Source organism: Ursus maritimus, unplaced genomic scaffold (genome assembly GCF_017311325.1).
Source record: "Ursus maritimus isolate PB19 unplaced genomic scaffold, ASM1731132v1 scaffold_11, whole genome shotgun sequence".
Taxonomy (NCBI): Eukaryota; Metazoa; Chordata; class Mammalia; order Carnivora; family Ursidae; genus Ursus; species Ursus maritimus.
The window spans coordinates 5,458,258-5,476,559 of NW_024423453.1; the positions used below are offsets into that span (position 1 = coordinate 5,458,258).

General features: G+C 39.9%; 1 protein-coding gene across 2 annotated transcripts in view; it reads left to right on the top strand.

The window, feature by feature from the left end:
• EGF (epidermal growth factor) overlaps positions 1–18,302 on the top strand; it is an 89,025-nt gene that overhangs the window by 23,743 nt on the left and 46,980 nt on the right. For both annotated transcript variants that reach the window (XM_040626248.1, XM_008689428.2), the window contains exons 3-7: positions 1,497–1,678; positions 2,049–2,276; positions 3,457–3,659; positions 14,136–14,261; positions 15,364–15,486. In XM_040626248.1, coding sequence (XP_040482182.1) covers positions 1,497–1,678; positions 2,049–2,276; positions 3,457–3,659; positions 14,136–14,261; positions 15,364–15,486 — 862 coding nt within the window. The remainder of the gene's footprint in view (positions 1–1,496; positions 1,679–2,048; positions 2,277–3,456; positions 3,660–14,135; positions 14,262–15,363; positions 15,487–18,302) is intronic.

Below are 18,302 nucleotides of genomic sequence, written 5' to 3' on the forward strand. Positions count from 1 at the left end.
CAACCATCTGAGCCCCCAGGCAGCCCACCTTTTTTGAATCTTAAGGTGTTGGCATTCTGGGACAAGAATAATAAAGCAGCTGTCAGATATAAAGTATTTTGCTTCAAGTACATACAAAAGATCTTTAATCTTTCTCTGTAACTGGTGGAACCCTTAAATGAGTCCCAGGAGGAATGTTCTCTCGATTCCTGAGAGATGGATTACAGAGATGCGCGACTGGAGAAAACTTAAGCATTTATTCGCAGCACAAAGTGCCCACTGTTTTGTTTGTTTTTCTTCAAACCTTTCTCCCTTCAGTTACTCTTAAAAGCTTCAATTAAGTACTAATTTCTTTTATCACATCTCTGAGACTTACTAATGTCACCTTTAACAAGGATGGCTACTCATTATTCTCCAGCCATCTGTAGAATAGTTTCAAAAATCTTGAGCCTTAAAATCTGGAGGGTTTCCTGTCACAGACTAGGGAAAAAAGTTAAATACTTGTGAATTTGTGTCAAGTCATTTGGAAAGGATTGACCTGGTGCCTAAAATCCACCATTGTATCACCTCCTTTGGGTTAAAACACGGTTTACAAAAACACCTGTTAAAATACAATTCACCTGGGTGAGCTAATATATTAATATGTTAGCAACTGGTTTAATGGATTGGCTAGATTACTTTGTATGAGGTATAGGAATAGTGTAAGCTGGTGAGACTGATCATTGCCAAATCCGAGTTCAGTGATGTCAGGTCAGTGGCCAGAAAACAGCTATGGTGGGAATATTTACACCAAGTGGTGGTGGGAATACTTACAAACCAAGGAAATCTGCAGCCACACAAATCAGGGCTTCTCCCCACCTCCCACCATCCACCCCCCAAGAAGACTGACCGGTTTACCTGCATACACTGGAATTAGGAGATAAAAGAGGTTTTTGTTTGGTCATTTTATCATGAGAGAGCAGGAAACACTACCCAAGAGGCATAAAGAGAAGCCCTGGTCTTTGGGCCATAGGGTCATAATGTGAGGGCACTGAGGACTTGTAGAAAGGTGAGGACTGATGGAAGAGGAGGGGCCAGGAAAGTGGGGCTCTAATGAGAAATTTATTTATGTTAGAGCTCTGTGCACAAAGGTCAAGGGCATCTTGCCAGATTTTGGCAAAGCTTAGAATTGGATTCAGGTGAGAATATGGAAAATTCCATTAACAAATGGATATACTGTCTTTAAGATAGCATGGAAATTTATTATAGTTGAAATTATTAATACATTATGGTTAATTGCCTAATTTCAATAAGCATAGGATAATTTTCCACTTTAAAGCCCAGAAATATTCATGTGGGAGGGTTAACATTGATCCATCAAAACAATGGCACCGTATCTGTGAGTATTTTATGATTTAAATAGTTTTATGAATGCACAAAAAATGACAAGTACTTTAAAGAATAGACTTTTATACATAAAGATAAAAAATGTTGATGTGAATGAGAAAATATTAATATTTTGAAATTTGATTTTACAGAGCATATGCAATATAGAGAAAAATGTTTCAGGAATGGCAGTAAATTGGATAAATGAAGAACTTATTTGGTCAAATCAACAGGAAGGAATCATTACAGTAACAGATATGAAAGGAGACAATTCCCGAGTTCTCTTAAGCGCCTTAAATTATCCTGCAAATGTAGCAATTGATCCAGTAGAAAGGTAACTGCTGTTTTCAGACATTGAAATATATATCAAAATCTGATGATAATTCGTAGAATCATAACATTTTGAACTCAGAAGGACCTTCTCACTGAGAAGGTTGCCTGGATTTGAACCAAGGCAGGCTTCCCTCTACAAATGGTGCTTTTGATTACCATGATTTCCTACTAGAGAAGCATAATTCGTTTTTTAACTTGAGATCACATGGAATTTCCATAGCAGAGCAATAAATATTTGTTGAATTGGAATTTCATTCAAAATAGTCCAACTCCTCCTGTGTGGACATCCAGGAACTGCTGAAACATTGACAGTTGGCCATTTAAGTGACTTTACCTTCAATTATGTGTCTGTGTAATGTGTTTGCTCTCAGGTTTATATTTTGGTCGTCAGAGGTGGCTGGCAGCCTTCACAGAGCCGATCTCAACGGTGTGGAAGAGAAGATTCTGTTAAAGACGTCAGCAAGAATAACAGCTGTGTCATTGGATGTGCTTGATAAGCGGCTTTTTTGGATTCAGTACAACAGAGATGAAAGCAATTCTTATATTTGTTCCTGTAATTATGATGGAGGTTCTGTCCATTTTAGCAAACATCTCACACAGTAAGTTTTGGTTTTAGTGTAAATAAAGTAATTGCCATTTGAAGTTTGCCCAGCCGAATGGGTGGAGTGGCTTAGCACAGATTTGGAAGTCCAAAAGACTTGATGAGTACAAGTCCTAGATTTACCATTTATTGGACAAGTGACTTTGGGAAGATTACATGACTACTCCTCAGTTTCCTTTTTTTTTTTTTTTTTTAAGATTTTATTTATTTATTTGATAGAGAGAGAGTGCAAGCTGGAGGTGGGGGAGGGCAGAGGGTGAGGGAAAAGCAGACTTCCCACTGACCGGAGAACCTGATGTGAGGATTCGATCCCAGGACCCCAAGATCATGGCCTGAGTCGAAGGCAGACACTTAACCAGCTGAGCCACCCAGGTGCCCCTCCTCAGTTTCCTTTAATGTGGGGATAATAGTAGTAGCTGTTTCTTGAGATTATTGTGAAATTTAAGTAAAAATTAATTAAAGAAATGCAAATAAAGGGGCGCCTTGGTGGCACAGCGGTTAAGCGTCTGCCTTCGGCTCAGGGTGTGGTCCTGGCATTCTGGGATCAAGCCCCGCATCGGGCTCCTCTGCTATGAGCCTGCTTCTTCCTCTCCCACTCCCCCTGCTTGTGTTCCCTCTCTCGCTGGCTGTCTCTGTCTCTGTTGAATAAATAAATAAAATCTTAAAAAAAAAAAAGAAATGCAAATAAAAATAATTAACAGAGTTTTGGCATCTAATAAGCTCTCACATGTTGATTTAGGTTATAGTTAATCTTTTTGGAATTACTATGTCCTGGATTTGCGAAGCACCTATATTTCATTTGGTATGCTATCTTGCCTGTAACTGACTCACCAGCTTGTGGTAAGAGGCAGAAATAAATCAAGTGTGAAATGGATACAACCAGAATCCACTCTTAGAGCATTCCTATTTTCTTCCCTGTTTTACGTTCATCACACTTAAATGCTGACTAGCAAAAGAATGGGACAATGAATCTGAAGCTAGAAATTATATCCCATTAATTCAGATTATGAATACATAAATACAATTTTAAACTTAATATCTGCTTCTAAACCTAAATGAGATACAATTGAAAAAGTAGGTAATACAAATTCAGTCAATAAATTGAAATGAAGTGAAATGTTGATAAGCCCGGGAAGAAATGTTCTGCCATTCTTTATATTTTTTCTGTTGTTTTTTAGGCACAATTTGTTTGCAGTGTCCCTTTTTGGTGATCGGATCTTCTATTCAGCATGGAAAAAGAAGACAATTTGGATAGCTAACAAACACACCGGGAAGGATATGGTTAAAATTAACCTCGACCCATCGTTTGTACCACCTGGCGGAATCAAAGTAGTGCATCCGCTCTTGCAGCCCAAGGCAGAGAGGGGTACTCAGGCACCTGGTGAGTCGTCTTTGACCTTGAACGGAGTCTGGCACTTTGTCCCCACCCATCCACTGGCTCAAGCCAGACACTTAGGGGCCAGCCTTGGTTTCTCCTACTGCCTCGGTCCCAATTTTCAGTCTACCACCAAATCCTTTCCATTCTACCTCCTAAGTACATCTCAGATATCCGCTTCTCTCCTCTACTGCCACCACCGCCGTCCAACAACGAGCATTTCTTGCCTGGCCTGTTGTAGTAGCCGCTCAACTAATCTTTCTGTTTTTCCCTCCTGCCTTTAAGTAGTTAATCTGAGGGACAGCTGGGTGGCTTGGTCGGTTAGGTTCAGCGTCTGCCTTTGGCTGGGGTCATGATCCCAGGAAGATCGAGTTCCGTGTCAGGGTCCCTGCTCCGCAGGGATTCTGCTTCTCCCTCTGCCTTCTGCAGCTCTCCCTGCTGGGGCTCTCTCTCTCTGACAAATTAATAAATACAGTCTTTAAAAAAAATAGTTAATCTGATCTATTAACTCCCCTGCTTAAAATCCTTCAAAAGCTTTCCTTTGCATTTAGATTGAAATGTAACATTTTACCAGGCCTGCCAATATCTGCTGAAGCTCATCTAACACTACTCCTCCTCCCCTTGCTAGAATCTGACTCAAGTCTTTCCATAGTTGCTCGAACATGCTGTCCTCTTCCTGCGTTTAGGCTTTTGCAGTCACTCCTTTCTTGGCGTACACTTCTCTTCAGTTCTGAGCTTAAGAACCATGTCCTCAGATTAGCCTTCTCTGGTCATCCACTCAAGAGGTGAAGAGGCCTAACTTTCACCTCCGATTATTTTTTCAGTACACTCTTCTTGAACTCATCGCAAGATGTAATTACATATTATTTTGCTTTCTTTTTGATTTTCTCTCCCACTTGATTATAAATGCCGTGCAGGGACCGTGCCTATTATTTATTTGTTTGTTTGTTTATTATTTAAAACTCCCTATATTCAGTGGTTACTGATGTATTTACAAATGAAGAATTTTAGATAACATTAGTAAAATGAATTGTTTGACTGAATCTAGTTGCAGTCCCAAATTTCCACTTTCAAATGTAGTCTCTGAATTCTTTAGCATATAATTTTTTTTAGGTAGGCTCCTCAATACAGTTTATTTACCACACAAACGATGTTGTACTAACATTTTCTATATGTAAAAGGTTAATTTCAAGCAGGCTTTGACATATATTTACTCTTAACCCCAATTAGCCAGGAGAGGTTCTGGAGCAGAGATGGAATTCTTTGTTTTCTTTCTATCTGTTGGATGCCACTAGGGTTTGGTAATAGGGTGGGAAATGGTAGGGACTATGAGTCCCCGCCACGGTTAGTAGAAGAATGTTTGTTCCTTCCCTAGACATAGCTCCTGAAGAAAGCTGTGGAGACTGAACAGGAGGACACATGCAAGAGGCTGAAGAATCTAGGGGAACTGACATTATTATTTCTTGTATCCTCAAAGACCTAACTAATAGTGTGAGTGCTTTTGAACTGATTTCTTTAAAAACGGAGGTAGAAACCATAATTTAATTTGGGTAATGACCCTGCTTTCAATGCCAGTGATGTGGAACTTCCAAGGGTAAAATAAATTCCAAGAGATGAGATGTTTATTCAGATAAATTATTTTTAAAAACTGATTTACTTGAATTAACAAAGCAGAAGTTGTGGGAAAACAATTCAGCTGTGGGTTGGAGCATAACCTTAAGTAACAACCTAGTGGCCACGTTATAAATGAGATGGTTGACCATATTCCATGCAGAAAGGCAGTGAATCTGATATTCTGCCAGATACCTTCTGTGGGAAATTTTGACTCAAGCTGTCTTCACATATGACTCATTGTCCACGTGGTGGTGACTCACACAAAATTAGAACCAACCACTACTATGAATAAGTAATTATTGAGTCTCATTAGTAATAGTTATAGAGATGTCTATCACCGTCTCTTACATTTATGTATAACCTCATGCTTTCCTAAGTATTTTCGTGAGCATTATCTTACTGGTTTGTTGCGGTAGTAACATTGTGACACAGAAAGGTCAGCAATTATCGTACTCATCTCATAATCGAGAAATCTGAAGCCTGGAAGAGTTGAGTGCGTTTTCCATTACACAGCTTGTTAACGAGGGATTTTGGAGAAAACACAATCTCGGTGATGAGTCTGCCAGTTTACTGTGCTTTCTACCATAAACACTTGAGCTCTTTGGAATCCTCCACTATTACTCAGCTTTTTTGATAGGGAGGTCAAACACGATCACTGAAAGCATGAAGTTTAGAAGAAAATCTACAGCGATTCATTAAAGAACAGCTTCAAACCATCTGGCAAATCATGGACTTTGGCTGGGAAGCCACGGCCAGCTGCAGAGCTGCAGGCAGACCCGAAATGTAGAAGGCAGGTGGCATGGGAGATACTGGCTTCCCTCAGTGACCAAAGAGCGTGCTTCACATACACTCCAAGGGCAAGGACTTTTGATTTCAAAAGCACCGTTACTTTAACCATCACTAAATAGGTTTAAATTATTTTAGTGCCTGGTAGAGCAGGAATTCTTCACGTGGGATTTAGGGGCCATGAATCTCTTGATTGTACGGGTTAGATGAAAATATGCAATTGTCCCTCCCTATGCAGGTGATATAGCGCCGTCATCAGGTTCTCCAAGTGCCTTCACATTTAATGACATACTGCTTCTAGAGGCTGGCTAGTTTCTCCTGGATAGTGGGCTTACGACTTCAGCTCCTCTGGAGAGGTGGATGGTGGTAGTATTTTCATTTGCAAGGCATTTAGTAGTGAGATTATTTCAATGGGGAGATGACTGAGAAAAATCATGTAACCTAGTTGGTATTATTTTTTTATGTAAAATTTAAGTATTTATACACATGAGAGTATCAATAGACTTACTTCATGCAAAATGCCTTAACTATCATTTATCAAAGCATGTTCTACCAAACACTAGTTCCGTGGGATTTAATGGGATTATTTGGGGGCAAAAAAGTTTCAGGGTCAAATGATTTAGACAGGCCAGGTTCAATACAATTAAACGGGGTGTCTTTCCCCAAGTGATTTCTCGAACCGCTCATATGGTTAAGTGCATTGTTAGTCTCTAAGGGCCATACAACCTATGGCATTTTCCATTTTATTTTCTATGCAGCAGCCCACTTGACTACTGACTCTATTATTTCTAGTCCAGACCTTTCTTTTGAGATCTAGACCAATTAAAAAAAAGAGTGAGACTGAGGCACAGTAAGAGTTAAGCTGCAGAGAAAATGGATTTAAAACATTGGGGATTCATTCAGAGCATATGAAAGTGAGCAGTCCCAATGAACAGTGTCCGACCAAGGGCAAGGGTGGGGTTTACAAATGAGCAAAGGCACAAAACTTCACAAGGAGAACTACAGTAATTTGTTCCTTTAGATAATCCTTGGCTTGTTGATTTGGATGGGCTGGTTACAGAGGAACTGGCTGCCACCTGTGGCTGAGCCCCAAGTCCATACAGCAAAGCCACGGTTTCACCATCAGGCTGGTTTTCTGATACTTCTAACCAGTTTCCTGAGAGTGGTCACTCAGGTCCCTCATCCGGGCCACACCTGCTTGCTGTCTGCACCCTGCGGGCTCAGAGTCCTGCAGCGGCACATGGAAAATTTCCTTATCAAGGCCCATGCATTTATTGGCCTTCTGAGCATTTCTGCTTGGATTTCTTGCAAGTGCTTTAGGCACAAAGAAAATAATTGACCTACCAACTTTTACCTCCCTTCTCCCCAGCTCCAGCGTCCCTATCTCAGTGAGTGGCATCTCACCTCCATCTCCTAAGGCAGAAGTCTGGGTGTGACCCTTTCCTCTCTCTTTCTCCACTCCCACCCCATGAAATTCACCTCCAGACCCCACCAACTCCCCTGCCTACAGTCTAACCACTAGTGCCTTATTCAGCAACAATCCATCCCAAGTTCTGCTTAATCAGTATCCCTGGCTCCCTTCTCCATGCTGCAGGGAGCATAACCCTTCAGAAATGAGAGCCCAATCATGCCATTCCTCGGTTAAAACCAATCACCAATTCTGTTGCCCATAATGAAAACCCAGTCTCTTCATTTACCCTGTTCACAGCTGTTCACAGAAGGTTCTCAGCTGCATCTCACACCATTGTCTGCATTACATTCCGTGCTGCAGCCCTGCTCAAAGATTTAATTTCTTCCCACAAGACGTGCTCGCTCTTCCCCCCAAGCCTTTCAGCATGATCAGAAACGTGTTTTCTCCTTCTCTGCATGGGCTCACTCTCTCCTCATCCTCTGAGAAGTAGCTCAAACATTACCTCTTTCAGAAACACCTTCCCTGCCCCACTCACGGTGAGCCTCAGTTAGCTTTTCTCAGAATGACACATTTCCCTCACTTGGCACTTACTGTTCGTCTTCCTAAACTTCCTTACTCCGATGAGGGCGGGAGGACACCTCTCCCTCCCTGGAATCATGACATGAGCCAAAGGCAGATGCTTAACCGACTGAACCACCCAGGCACCCCTGTTTTCATATAATTTTAAATGATCAGTTCCAACACCCAAATCTCTGTTATTTTTCATAGAAATCTTAGTAAAATATGGATGGCTATATCTTCCTAACATTACTTACAGATAGTTACTGACATTTTGTTAATGACGAGGGTCACAGAAACATACATGCCGCTGGGGCAATCATCAGACTGGTTTGAGGCAAAGTTGGGTTTTAAATGCAGGTTTGCCCTGACAACCAAACTTTTGCCACTGAAATGTCTTTTAAATACTTGGAATGGTTCTCTATCATTTTTCTCTCTTCTTTCTTGCTGTCAACTCTTACTTTTTGCTGGTTTCCACATGCCTGGCCGTGGACTCTATTTTCTAATCAGAGGCATTTCTTTGCCGTTATTTGTTGAGGAAACCAGATCATTTGTCCTGTGGCATGTTCCACATTTTGGATTTTGCAGAGTATAACCCCATGGTGTCATTTAACAGGATTCCATATTTCCTATACACAGGTAGTTTGGGCCTAGAAGCCTGATCAGATTCAGATTTTTTGTCAGAGTACTTAAAAGGTGGTACTGCAGATGGTACTGTATGCTTCCTACTGATCACTCCAGGGACCGTGTAGTGCCCAGTTCTGGTTCTTACTGTGATACTCAAGATTCATCGGCAGTTTAGGTGTTGCCAGAGTGGTCCATCCACTGTGACGTTTCCCGTCAGCCTTTCACATAATAGCTTTAGAAGCTATCTCGATTGTCATTGCCTAGAGCCATTTTTTCATTAGAGTTTCAAAGAGATGACATTCTAATTCTATCAATGTTAGCATTTGTTAGCTGAAGAACTTTTCTACATCAGCTGTGATTTCCCTGGGGAGGACTTTTATAGGAAAAGTAAATTAAATGTTTGATTCGTTCCCTTATCTGTTTTCAGGATAATGGATGCTTTAAAAAAGCATCTTGATAAACTCAGAGATTTAAAAAATATTTGACATGTCTCTGTTCATTGAAGTTTTTATTATTTTGACACTCAAAGTGTACCAACTTTCTCCAGGAGGAGCCCTTAATTGAGGCTTCTAGTCTTTGTGGGAGAGATGACCAAGAGGGGTCTCAGGTGCTCTCTCCCATTAACTGGCACTGGTGGTCTGGAAAGCTGGGCTGAGGCTATGTCTGGGCTCACTGGAATCATGCAGTCATTTCCGGCATCGGGGAGTGCAGTGGGGGTGGGGTGGTGACAATGGGAGCGGCATGGACTCCTTGCATTTCCATCTTTATGCTAGGGACTGACGATGATCACACTTGTCAGAAATGGGTACAAAATAAGAAATGACTGAGTGGGTCCAGGGGGCTCATCTGGAGTAAAAAGCATGTATTATTTTTAACTGCTCAGAGGCTGTTGATTTGTTTGCTTTCTGATTCTTAGAGGGGTTTAGATGGATAAGGATACCAAGTAGCTGAATTCTGGTTAAGTGGTTTTTGTTTTTACTGTAATTAGGAATTCCAAGAGACTACTCTTGTATTTTCTTCCTTGTTATTTTCTATTAACAAAGAAGAATAAACCTATATTATACAGCCTGGGAAGTTTTTTGAGGAAATTGAAGAAGTCATTTATTCAGGCAACTCATTAATGAGGAAGACAAGAAATAAATGAAACAAAAATATAACTAGGTTCTTATAGAAAAGATACATAATATTGTACATATAATATATATTTTTCAATAAAAACCCATAGTTATATATATGCACATACACATAAATATACATATATACATACACACAACTGTGTGTGTGTATGTGTATCTATTATCTATCTTTCTTTCTTTCTTTCTATCTATCTATCTATCTATCTATCTATCTATCTATCATCTATCAGAGATGGGTCTACAACCAGAAGGTTTGAGCTTGAGTTCCAGGTTTACCCCTTATTACCTTAATGTGATCCTTAAGACATGGTTTCCTAATCTGTAAAATGAAAGATAATATGTGCTCTGCATAGCTCAAGGTCTTGTTATGAAAATTAAATGAGATAATGTAAATGCTTTATAAAATGTTATTGGAATTTTTAAATTTTATATGCTAAATACTGGGGGTGCTAATACTGAGGTATAAGACTGGTTAAAGTGAATGGGTTCAAATGGAAGAGACTAGAAAGGCTTTGTTGATGAGGCGAGTCTTACACTGAATTTGAGGTGGAGAAAAGGTGATCAGTTGATGGGGGAATCCCATGTGCATGGCTTCAGAACTGGGCCAGGGTAAAATCTGTAGATTTACTTGGTGGTAGAAAAGCTCACGAGAGCCTGTGTGTTAGGCAGGCAGTTATGGAAGGCGCAGTTGGGGGCGGACATTAACTCCATGATTAGGAGCTTTAATTTGATCTCAGAGGTAATTAAGCCGCACGGCTGAGCTCTGGGAAGGGGTGTTATCTGAGGTCAGCAGCAGCGGGTTGATGCTAGCTTTGGTCTAATTTGAAGCTACAGAACAGCAGAAGATTAAGGAGATTAAACAAAAATACAGCCCTCAATCCTCTATGTTTTGCCACTTCCTGAAATGACCTTTTAAAATGTTTAGTGCCTGAATTCAGGTGACATCCTCAGCCTAGCCATTTAGAGGAGAATGGTGACTGCTTTCCCGGCCATCTTCATCATTAAAGAGTGATATATATCGCTAAGGAGTGGCATTCAAACCATCCGCATGGTAGCATGGAAGGGGTACTGGGCTAGCACAGTCTGACTGCCTGTTTGAGTTCTAACGCTAAGGCTGGCTGGAAATGCAAGGAGAAATGAAATAAAGGAGTTAAGTTGCAGGTGACATGATCGCAGGATTTTTTTGTGTGCATGAAGTCTGTGTTTATAGCATACCCGTGTTGTGAAGGGCACCGTGCTAGGTGCTGTTTGGGCTATAAAATGTGAATGGGATACACACCTTATCCTCAAGAAGCTTATTGGTTAATGGAAAAAAGAAGCAGATACGTGATCATGATGACGATGGGATGATGGTGATGATGATGATAAGAGCAGACGTCAGCACAGGCGAGAGGTAGGAGAAAAGTACAGAAAAGGGATAAATAATAGTGGGTCTAGATGAAGAACAGAGCTTTTCCTGTACCCTGGACACGAATTGTTTTTCCTCATTAAGCAGTTTGAATCACTATTAACACATTATAAGCACTAATTAAGGTTTGAGACTCCTTAGAGGTATAAACTTAGAGGAATTTACCACAGACATCTGATTCTGTAGAGAACCATAAAAAAATTTTTTTTTAAACTAAGGGATCTCAGAGAATACTTATTCCCAAACTTTTATTTCATGGATTAGGAAACCAAGGTGAAAGAGATAATGATTCAATGTGAAGGCAGAACCAGCGCACTTGGTTTTCCTAGTCCTTAATCCAGTACTCAACTATCATGCTGGGTGTGGCAAGATTTCTATGAGGGATATTTCTAGGAAGCATAATTCCTCAACTTTTTGTTATGTCAAGAGAGTGGTAACACTTTGCTGCCTTTAAAATGCCAAGTCAGAGGGCTGCCTCTTCACCTGGTAGATAGGGTGCTGCTGGATTCATGAATCATTTAATAAAGCTAGTTAGATATTCAAATTAAAAGAGAAAGGCCAGGGGTACCTGGGTGAGTCAGTTGGTTAAGTGTCTGCCTTTGACTAAGGTCAAGATCCCAGCATCGGGATCGAGCCCCGCATCGGGCTCCCTGCTTGGCAGGGAGTCTGCTTCTCCCTCTGCATGTGCTGCTCCCCCTGCTTGTGCTCTCTCTCTCTATCTCTCTCTCTGTCAACTACATAAATAAAAATCTTTTTTAAAAAAAGGCCAAGTCAGACATTTCTGTATTTTTATTGTTATTTCCTTGCAAACTTTATAAAAGTTAAAGTTCAAAAAAATACATGTCTTTTTTTTTTTTTAAGAAATTTGATGTGGGTATATTTTGTCTCCTAATTTTAGTCATTTACTTTTAAAATTTGGATCATTTTATTTTTTCATTTTGCTTAGTTAAAATTTTAACATGTGAAGCATGGAGGAACCTGAAAGCAATGTAGGTCTACATGTGTGATTGGCATAAAAACCGTAGATAAGAAACAAAATGCTTGGATTCAATACCCAAGAAATTATTCAGTGTAAGTCTGAACTGATTCAGTAGGTAATATTGCAACAGTATTGAATAATTGGCAAGATTGATTTTGTATTTAGTTCTGTCATGAGATCTGAATAAACAATTTTAAAATAACTAAGTTCGCAACACAGACTTGAGGTATTCATAGCTGAGGGGAGCCTGGGATGTTTCAATAGTACAAGAGGCAGGTGTTTCTCGAAGTGTGTGTGAAGACTCGGCAGCAGAACCACTCTGATTCAGCTGAAAATGCAGATTCCTGAGCCTTTCTCTTGATTCACCAAGTCAGAATCTCTAAAGAGTGACAAGCCAGGGAGTCTCCATGCACACTAGGGACATTTTCAAGAGGGCAAGAATATGTTTTTACTGTGTCATGGTGTTATGGGTCAAGGGGAATGTTTAGTGACTTGAAATAGAAGGAAATTGATAGAGTCATAGTGAGGAAACATCTTTGTAAGTAGATAAACAGGGACCAAAGCAACAAGCCCTACATGGAGAATGGTCTCAGCTTCTTACACTGCTGAGCTCAGGCTCTCGCTGGTTTGTTCCCTGTGCCATTCACAGTAAGACTATGTTTTTATCAGTCCTTTCGTTGGGTTCTCAGCTCTTCTCATTATTCACAGGCTCTCCCTGATCTCAACCCTGCCATGACTCGGGATCCATGACCCCAGTCTTCCCCTGCTGTCACCTCTTGCCAGAGTACAGACCTGTATATCTACTTGGATCCTAAAATCTGCCCTCAGACTCAGGATTAACTCTGTATTTCTCAGAACATTTTATAAAGGTCCTGTCATTGTTAAAATTTGCAAAAAATATGAAGGAGCAAAATTCGAACTGGATGTATGCATTACCAGTTTGTCTCTTGACTCTGGCTCTGAAAATCAAAGGTGCAAAGTTGTCCCTTTGTTGTTCCATATATTTGGCTAATCCAACCCAAGCACCCCCCTCACTAAGCAGATTTTACTATTTACCCTGGGCTATTTTGTAAAACATGGAATACCAGCAGCAATGAACTCAGAAATTTGGGGATAAGACATACGGCAGTGGTATATTTTAAGTCTGAAAGATGTTCTTTAAGTAAGGATCCTAAAAAACGGTGAAATATATATATAGGTCGGACCTATAACTATTATACTTAAAAAAAGATGGTCTTAGGATTAAAGCTTTTTTGTTTCTTAAACAGATATTTCATTTACAGAATTTTTGTTTATATGTTTTATTATTATTCTTTTTATAAAGTAAACCAAAATGAGTGAAATAAAGGGGATTAAGAGTACACTTATCTTGATGAGCACTGAGAAATGTAGAGAATTGTATATGCATAAATATAAATATATATAAAATAAGTAAAGCAGAGGGGTGCCTGGGTGGTGGAGTCGTTTAATTGCCTGACTCGGTTCTGGCTCAGGTGGTGGACTCAGGTCATGATCTCAGGGCTGAGATCCAGCTAGGCATCAGGCTCATGTTCAGCAGAGTCTACTTAAGATACCCTCTCCCTCTCCTCCTCCTCCCTACTCTCACTCTCTCTAAAATCAATCAATCAATCAATCAATCTTTACAAAAAATAAGTAGAGTGAAAAAGCTAGTAAGTTGTGTTTCGTGTTTGCAACTCAAGGAATGAAACCTCCGGCTAATTAGGATGTCCAATCCTGAGTGCTTTGGTAGGAGTAATACAGCTAGAGAAATAAATGGGCTGCCTCTCTGAACGCTTCAGAATCCAGGCAAATACTGTTTGGCTCCAGAGCAGTGCCACCACTGGGAACGACAACACCCCTGCTCTTGTCGCGAGGAAATTAGATTTCCAAGAACCACAGAGGGATCAGGCAGTGTCCCTGTCAAAATACATCTTCACTCCAAATAAACCATCTTCTCTTTTAGATCAGAGACTCTGCAAATGGAGGAAAGGTAACTGCAGAGGCGGCATGTGTGGTCAAGACTCGAAGTCCCATCTGTGCACATGTGCAGAAGGATATACTTTAAGCCAAGATGGAAAGTACTGTGAAGGTAACATGCAGGGTAGCGACCTAAAGCGAAGACAGCCCGCCTGAGCCAGTGGCGGACCCTCAATGGGTCATCCAGAGCCTTGAAGCAAAACCCACTTGAGGTTTCCCCACCTTTTCCCCAGAAAAATAATTTTATTCTTTTCTTCTATTGTTGAAGGCTTTGTAATAACTTTCAGATCTTCTTTATGTGCTGTGTTCCTAGAGCCAATACTCTTAGAGGCTACTCAGAGCTTGATGTAAGGCAGGGGTTCTCTGAGTGGACTCCATGGACCTCTGTGCGCTTGGCAGTGTGCAAATGTCAGTATTTTCAAAATTTTTAAGGTGGTGCAGTTCCATAGCTATCATTTGATCCTCATAGAGTGACTCCCACACCACATCCCATAGAAGTCTGATAGGAATCTTGAGAAACTGTGCACCAGGACTGTTTATCTGGGGCTCCTCTTACTTTGCGGCTTCAGGCTCAATTCGGTGAACTGGAGAAATACTGTATCCTTTGTCCTGGGAGGTCGGTCCCGTGAGTTACTAATGAAAAGCATCCAATGGCTACAGCACACATTCAGTAGAGTTGGTTGGGGTGTGATGTCAGGTAAACCTGACATTGAAGTATAAGTTAAGCGTATGTCTCTCGCTCCTCTGGGACTAGTGGGGGGAGAGCCATAGCATAGAACAGTGGCCTGGACGGCTGGGTTCCAACTGGAGTGAAGCTGCTGGGGAATGTTCCTACACTGAGGTGCAGGGCTCCTGTCAGCTCGGAGAAGGCTGAAGAGCAGAACAGGGGATATCATATCCCTACCAAGAACTTTCAAGAGTCCCCACCTTCAATGGCTACATCTTTTCATGGGAAATTGTACTACTTTTTCCTGGAGGCAATTCTAGTATGAAAATACAGATTTATTTGGAAGTATTAACTGTGAAAGTAAAAATGGCTTTCATGACAGTTGAACCGACTTCTTTCATTCTTTGTGAGGGTAGCAAACACAGTATTTCTCTGGTCAGTTACAGCAAATACAAGTGTGAGATATTCTACTTTGTGCTGACTTATTAGCAGTATTAGAATTTATTTTAAAAATAACCATCTATGTTTTACTGTTGTCATTGTATAGATGTCAATGAATGTGCCTTTTGGAACCATGGCTGTACTCTTGGGTGTGAAAACATCCCTGGATCTTATTATTGCACATGTCCTGTAGGATTTATTCTGCTTCCTGATGGGAAACGGTGTCATCGTAAGTATTTACTGCATTATTTTCTTTCATTTTCAGTGATGTTTCTAAGGTGGCTCTGATCTGGGTTGGTGGTCTTTGATCAGCAGTATGCATCAGAATTACCTTGATGTTTTATTATGTACGTGAATGACAGGACCTCAGACTGATTAAATCAAAACTTCTAAGATTGGGAAACAAGTATATAAATCTCTCTCTATATATTTCTTGTTTCTTTATCCAGATTTCCTTATGTATCACTGAGAGATAAGCATGTAAAAACATAATTGTGATACATTATTATATGTAAAACACTAGCTGTAATTCCCTGCTATCATCTATTATCCAGTTACTTTTTGGGTATAATCACAATACCATTTTCACACCTGAAAAAATTAGCAATAATTCCCTAATAACACCAAATGTCTAGACAATGCTCAACTTACCTTAAAAGGTTTTTTAAAACAGTTCAATTGTGTGAATAACCATCCAGACAAGAGCTATGCATTGTATTAGCTTAATACTTCTCTTTTATTCTACAGATTTCCTCACCTCTGTTTTTTCTCCTTGCAAGTATTTGTTGAAGAAACTGTTTTTTTCCTGTGGTTTCTCACATTTTGGATTTCACTGATCACGCTTCTGTGATGTCCCTGTCTTTCTGCAAACTCGTAGTTACATATAAAGGCTTGAGTAGATTCAGCTTTGACATTTTTGGCAGGAATACTCTATAGGGGGGCCTGGGTGGTTCAGTTGTTAAGCGTCTGCCTTTGGCTCAGGTCAGGGTTCTGGGATTGAGCCCTGCATCGGGCTCCTTGCTCAGCGGGAAGCCTGCTTCTCCCTCTCCCACTCCCCCTGCTGGTGTTTCCTCTCTCACAGTGTCTCTCTCTGTCCAATAAATAAATAAATAAACTCTTTATTTATTTTTTTTTTAATGATTTTTTATTATATTATGTTAGTCACCATACAGTACATCCCCGGTTTCCGATGCAAGGCTCGATGATTCATTAGTTGTGTATAACACCCAGTGCACCATGCAATACGTGCCCTCCTTACCACCCATCACCGGTCTATCCCATTCCCCCACCCCCCTCCCCTCTGAAGTCCTCAGTTTGTTTAATAAACTCTTTAAAAAACAAAACAAAAAAGGAATACTCTATAGGTGTGTTTATACTTCCATCAGACACATACTATCTGGTCATTTTTCTTTCTTTCATCCATTATAAACTTTCTCAATAGTCTTTTCTCTTTTTCTTTTTTTAAACAAGCTCTGGCCATTTAAGATTTTATTTATTTATTTGAGAGAGACAGATGGCAAGAGAGAACATGAGTAGGGCAGGGGAGAGGGAGAAGCAGAGGAACCTCCATACTGTTTTCCACAGTGGCTGTACCAGTTTGCATTCCTACCAATAGGACACAAGGGTTCCTTTTTCTTTACAGTCTTGACAACATTTGTTCTTGTATTTTTGATTTAAGCCATTCTGACAGGTGTGAGGTAATATCTCATTGTGGTTTTGATTTGCATTTCTCTGATGATGAGTGATGTTGAACATCTTTTCATGTGTCTGTTGGGCACCTGTAGGTCTTTTTTGGAGAACTATCTGTTCAGGTTCTGCCCATTTTTTAATTGGATTATTTGTTTTTTGGGTTTTGAGTGGTACCAGTTGTTTTTATATTTTAGAAACTAACCTCTTATCAGAAATGTCATTTACAAATATCTTCCCCCATTCGGTAGATTTTTGTTTTGTTTTGCTGATTGTTTCCTTTGCTGTACAAAAGCTTTTCTTTTGATGTAGTCTAGTAGTTTATTTTTGCTTTTGGTTCCGATGCCTTAGGTGATGTATCTGGAAAAAAATATTCTATGTCACAGAAATTACTGCCTGTTTTCTTTTCTAGTGTTTTTATGGTTTCAGGTCTCACGTTCAGGTCTTTAATCCACTTTGAATTTATTTTTGTATATGGCAAAAGAGAGTGGTCTAGTTTCATTCTTTTGCATGTAGCTGTCCAGTTTTCCCAACACATTTGTTGAAGAGACTGCCATTTTCCCATTATATATTTATTCTTCTTTTGTCGAAGATTAATTGACCATATAATTGTGGGTTAATTTCTGGATTTTCTATTCTAGTCCATTGATCTATGTATCTGCTGTTATGCCAGTACCATACTGTTTTAATTACTGTAGCTTTGTAATATAACTTGATGTCTGGAATTGTGATACCTCCAGTTTTGTTTTTGCTTTTCAAGAAGGCTATGGCTTTTCAAGGTCCTTTATGGTTCCATACAAATGTTAACATTATTTGTTTTAGTTCTGTGAAAAATGCTGTTGGTATTTTGATAGGGATTGCATTAAATCTGTAGATTGCTTTGAGTTTTAACAATATTTGTTCTTCCTATCCATGAGCACGGATTATCTTTCCATTTATTTGTGTCATCTTCAATTTCTTTCATCAGTGTTTTATAGTTTTCACAGGACAGGTCCTTTACCTCCTTCATTAAGTTTTATTCCTAGGTATTTTATTCTTTCTTATGATTATAAGTGGGATTGTATTCCTAATTTCCCTTTCTGCTACTTCATTATTAGTGTATAGAAATGCAATGGATTTCTGTGTATTGATTTTATATCTTGTGACCATTCAATTCACATATCAGTTCTAGGACTTTTTTGGTGGAGTCTTGAAGGTTTTCTGTATAGAGTATCATGTTATCCGCAAATAGTGAAAGTTTTACTAGCTCCTCACCAGTTTGGACGCCTTTTATTTCTTTTTCTTGTCTGATTGCTGTAGCTAGGACTTCCATTTCTATGCTGATTAAAAGTGGCAAGAGCAGACATCCATGTCCTGTTC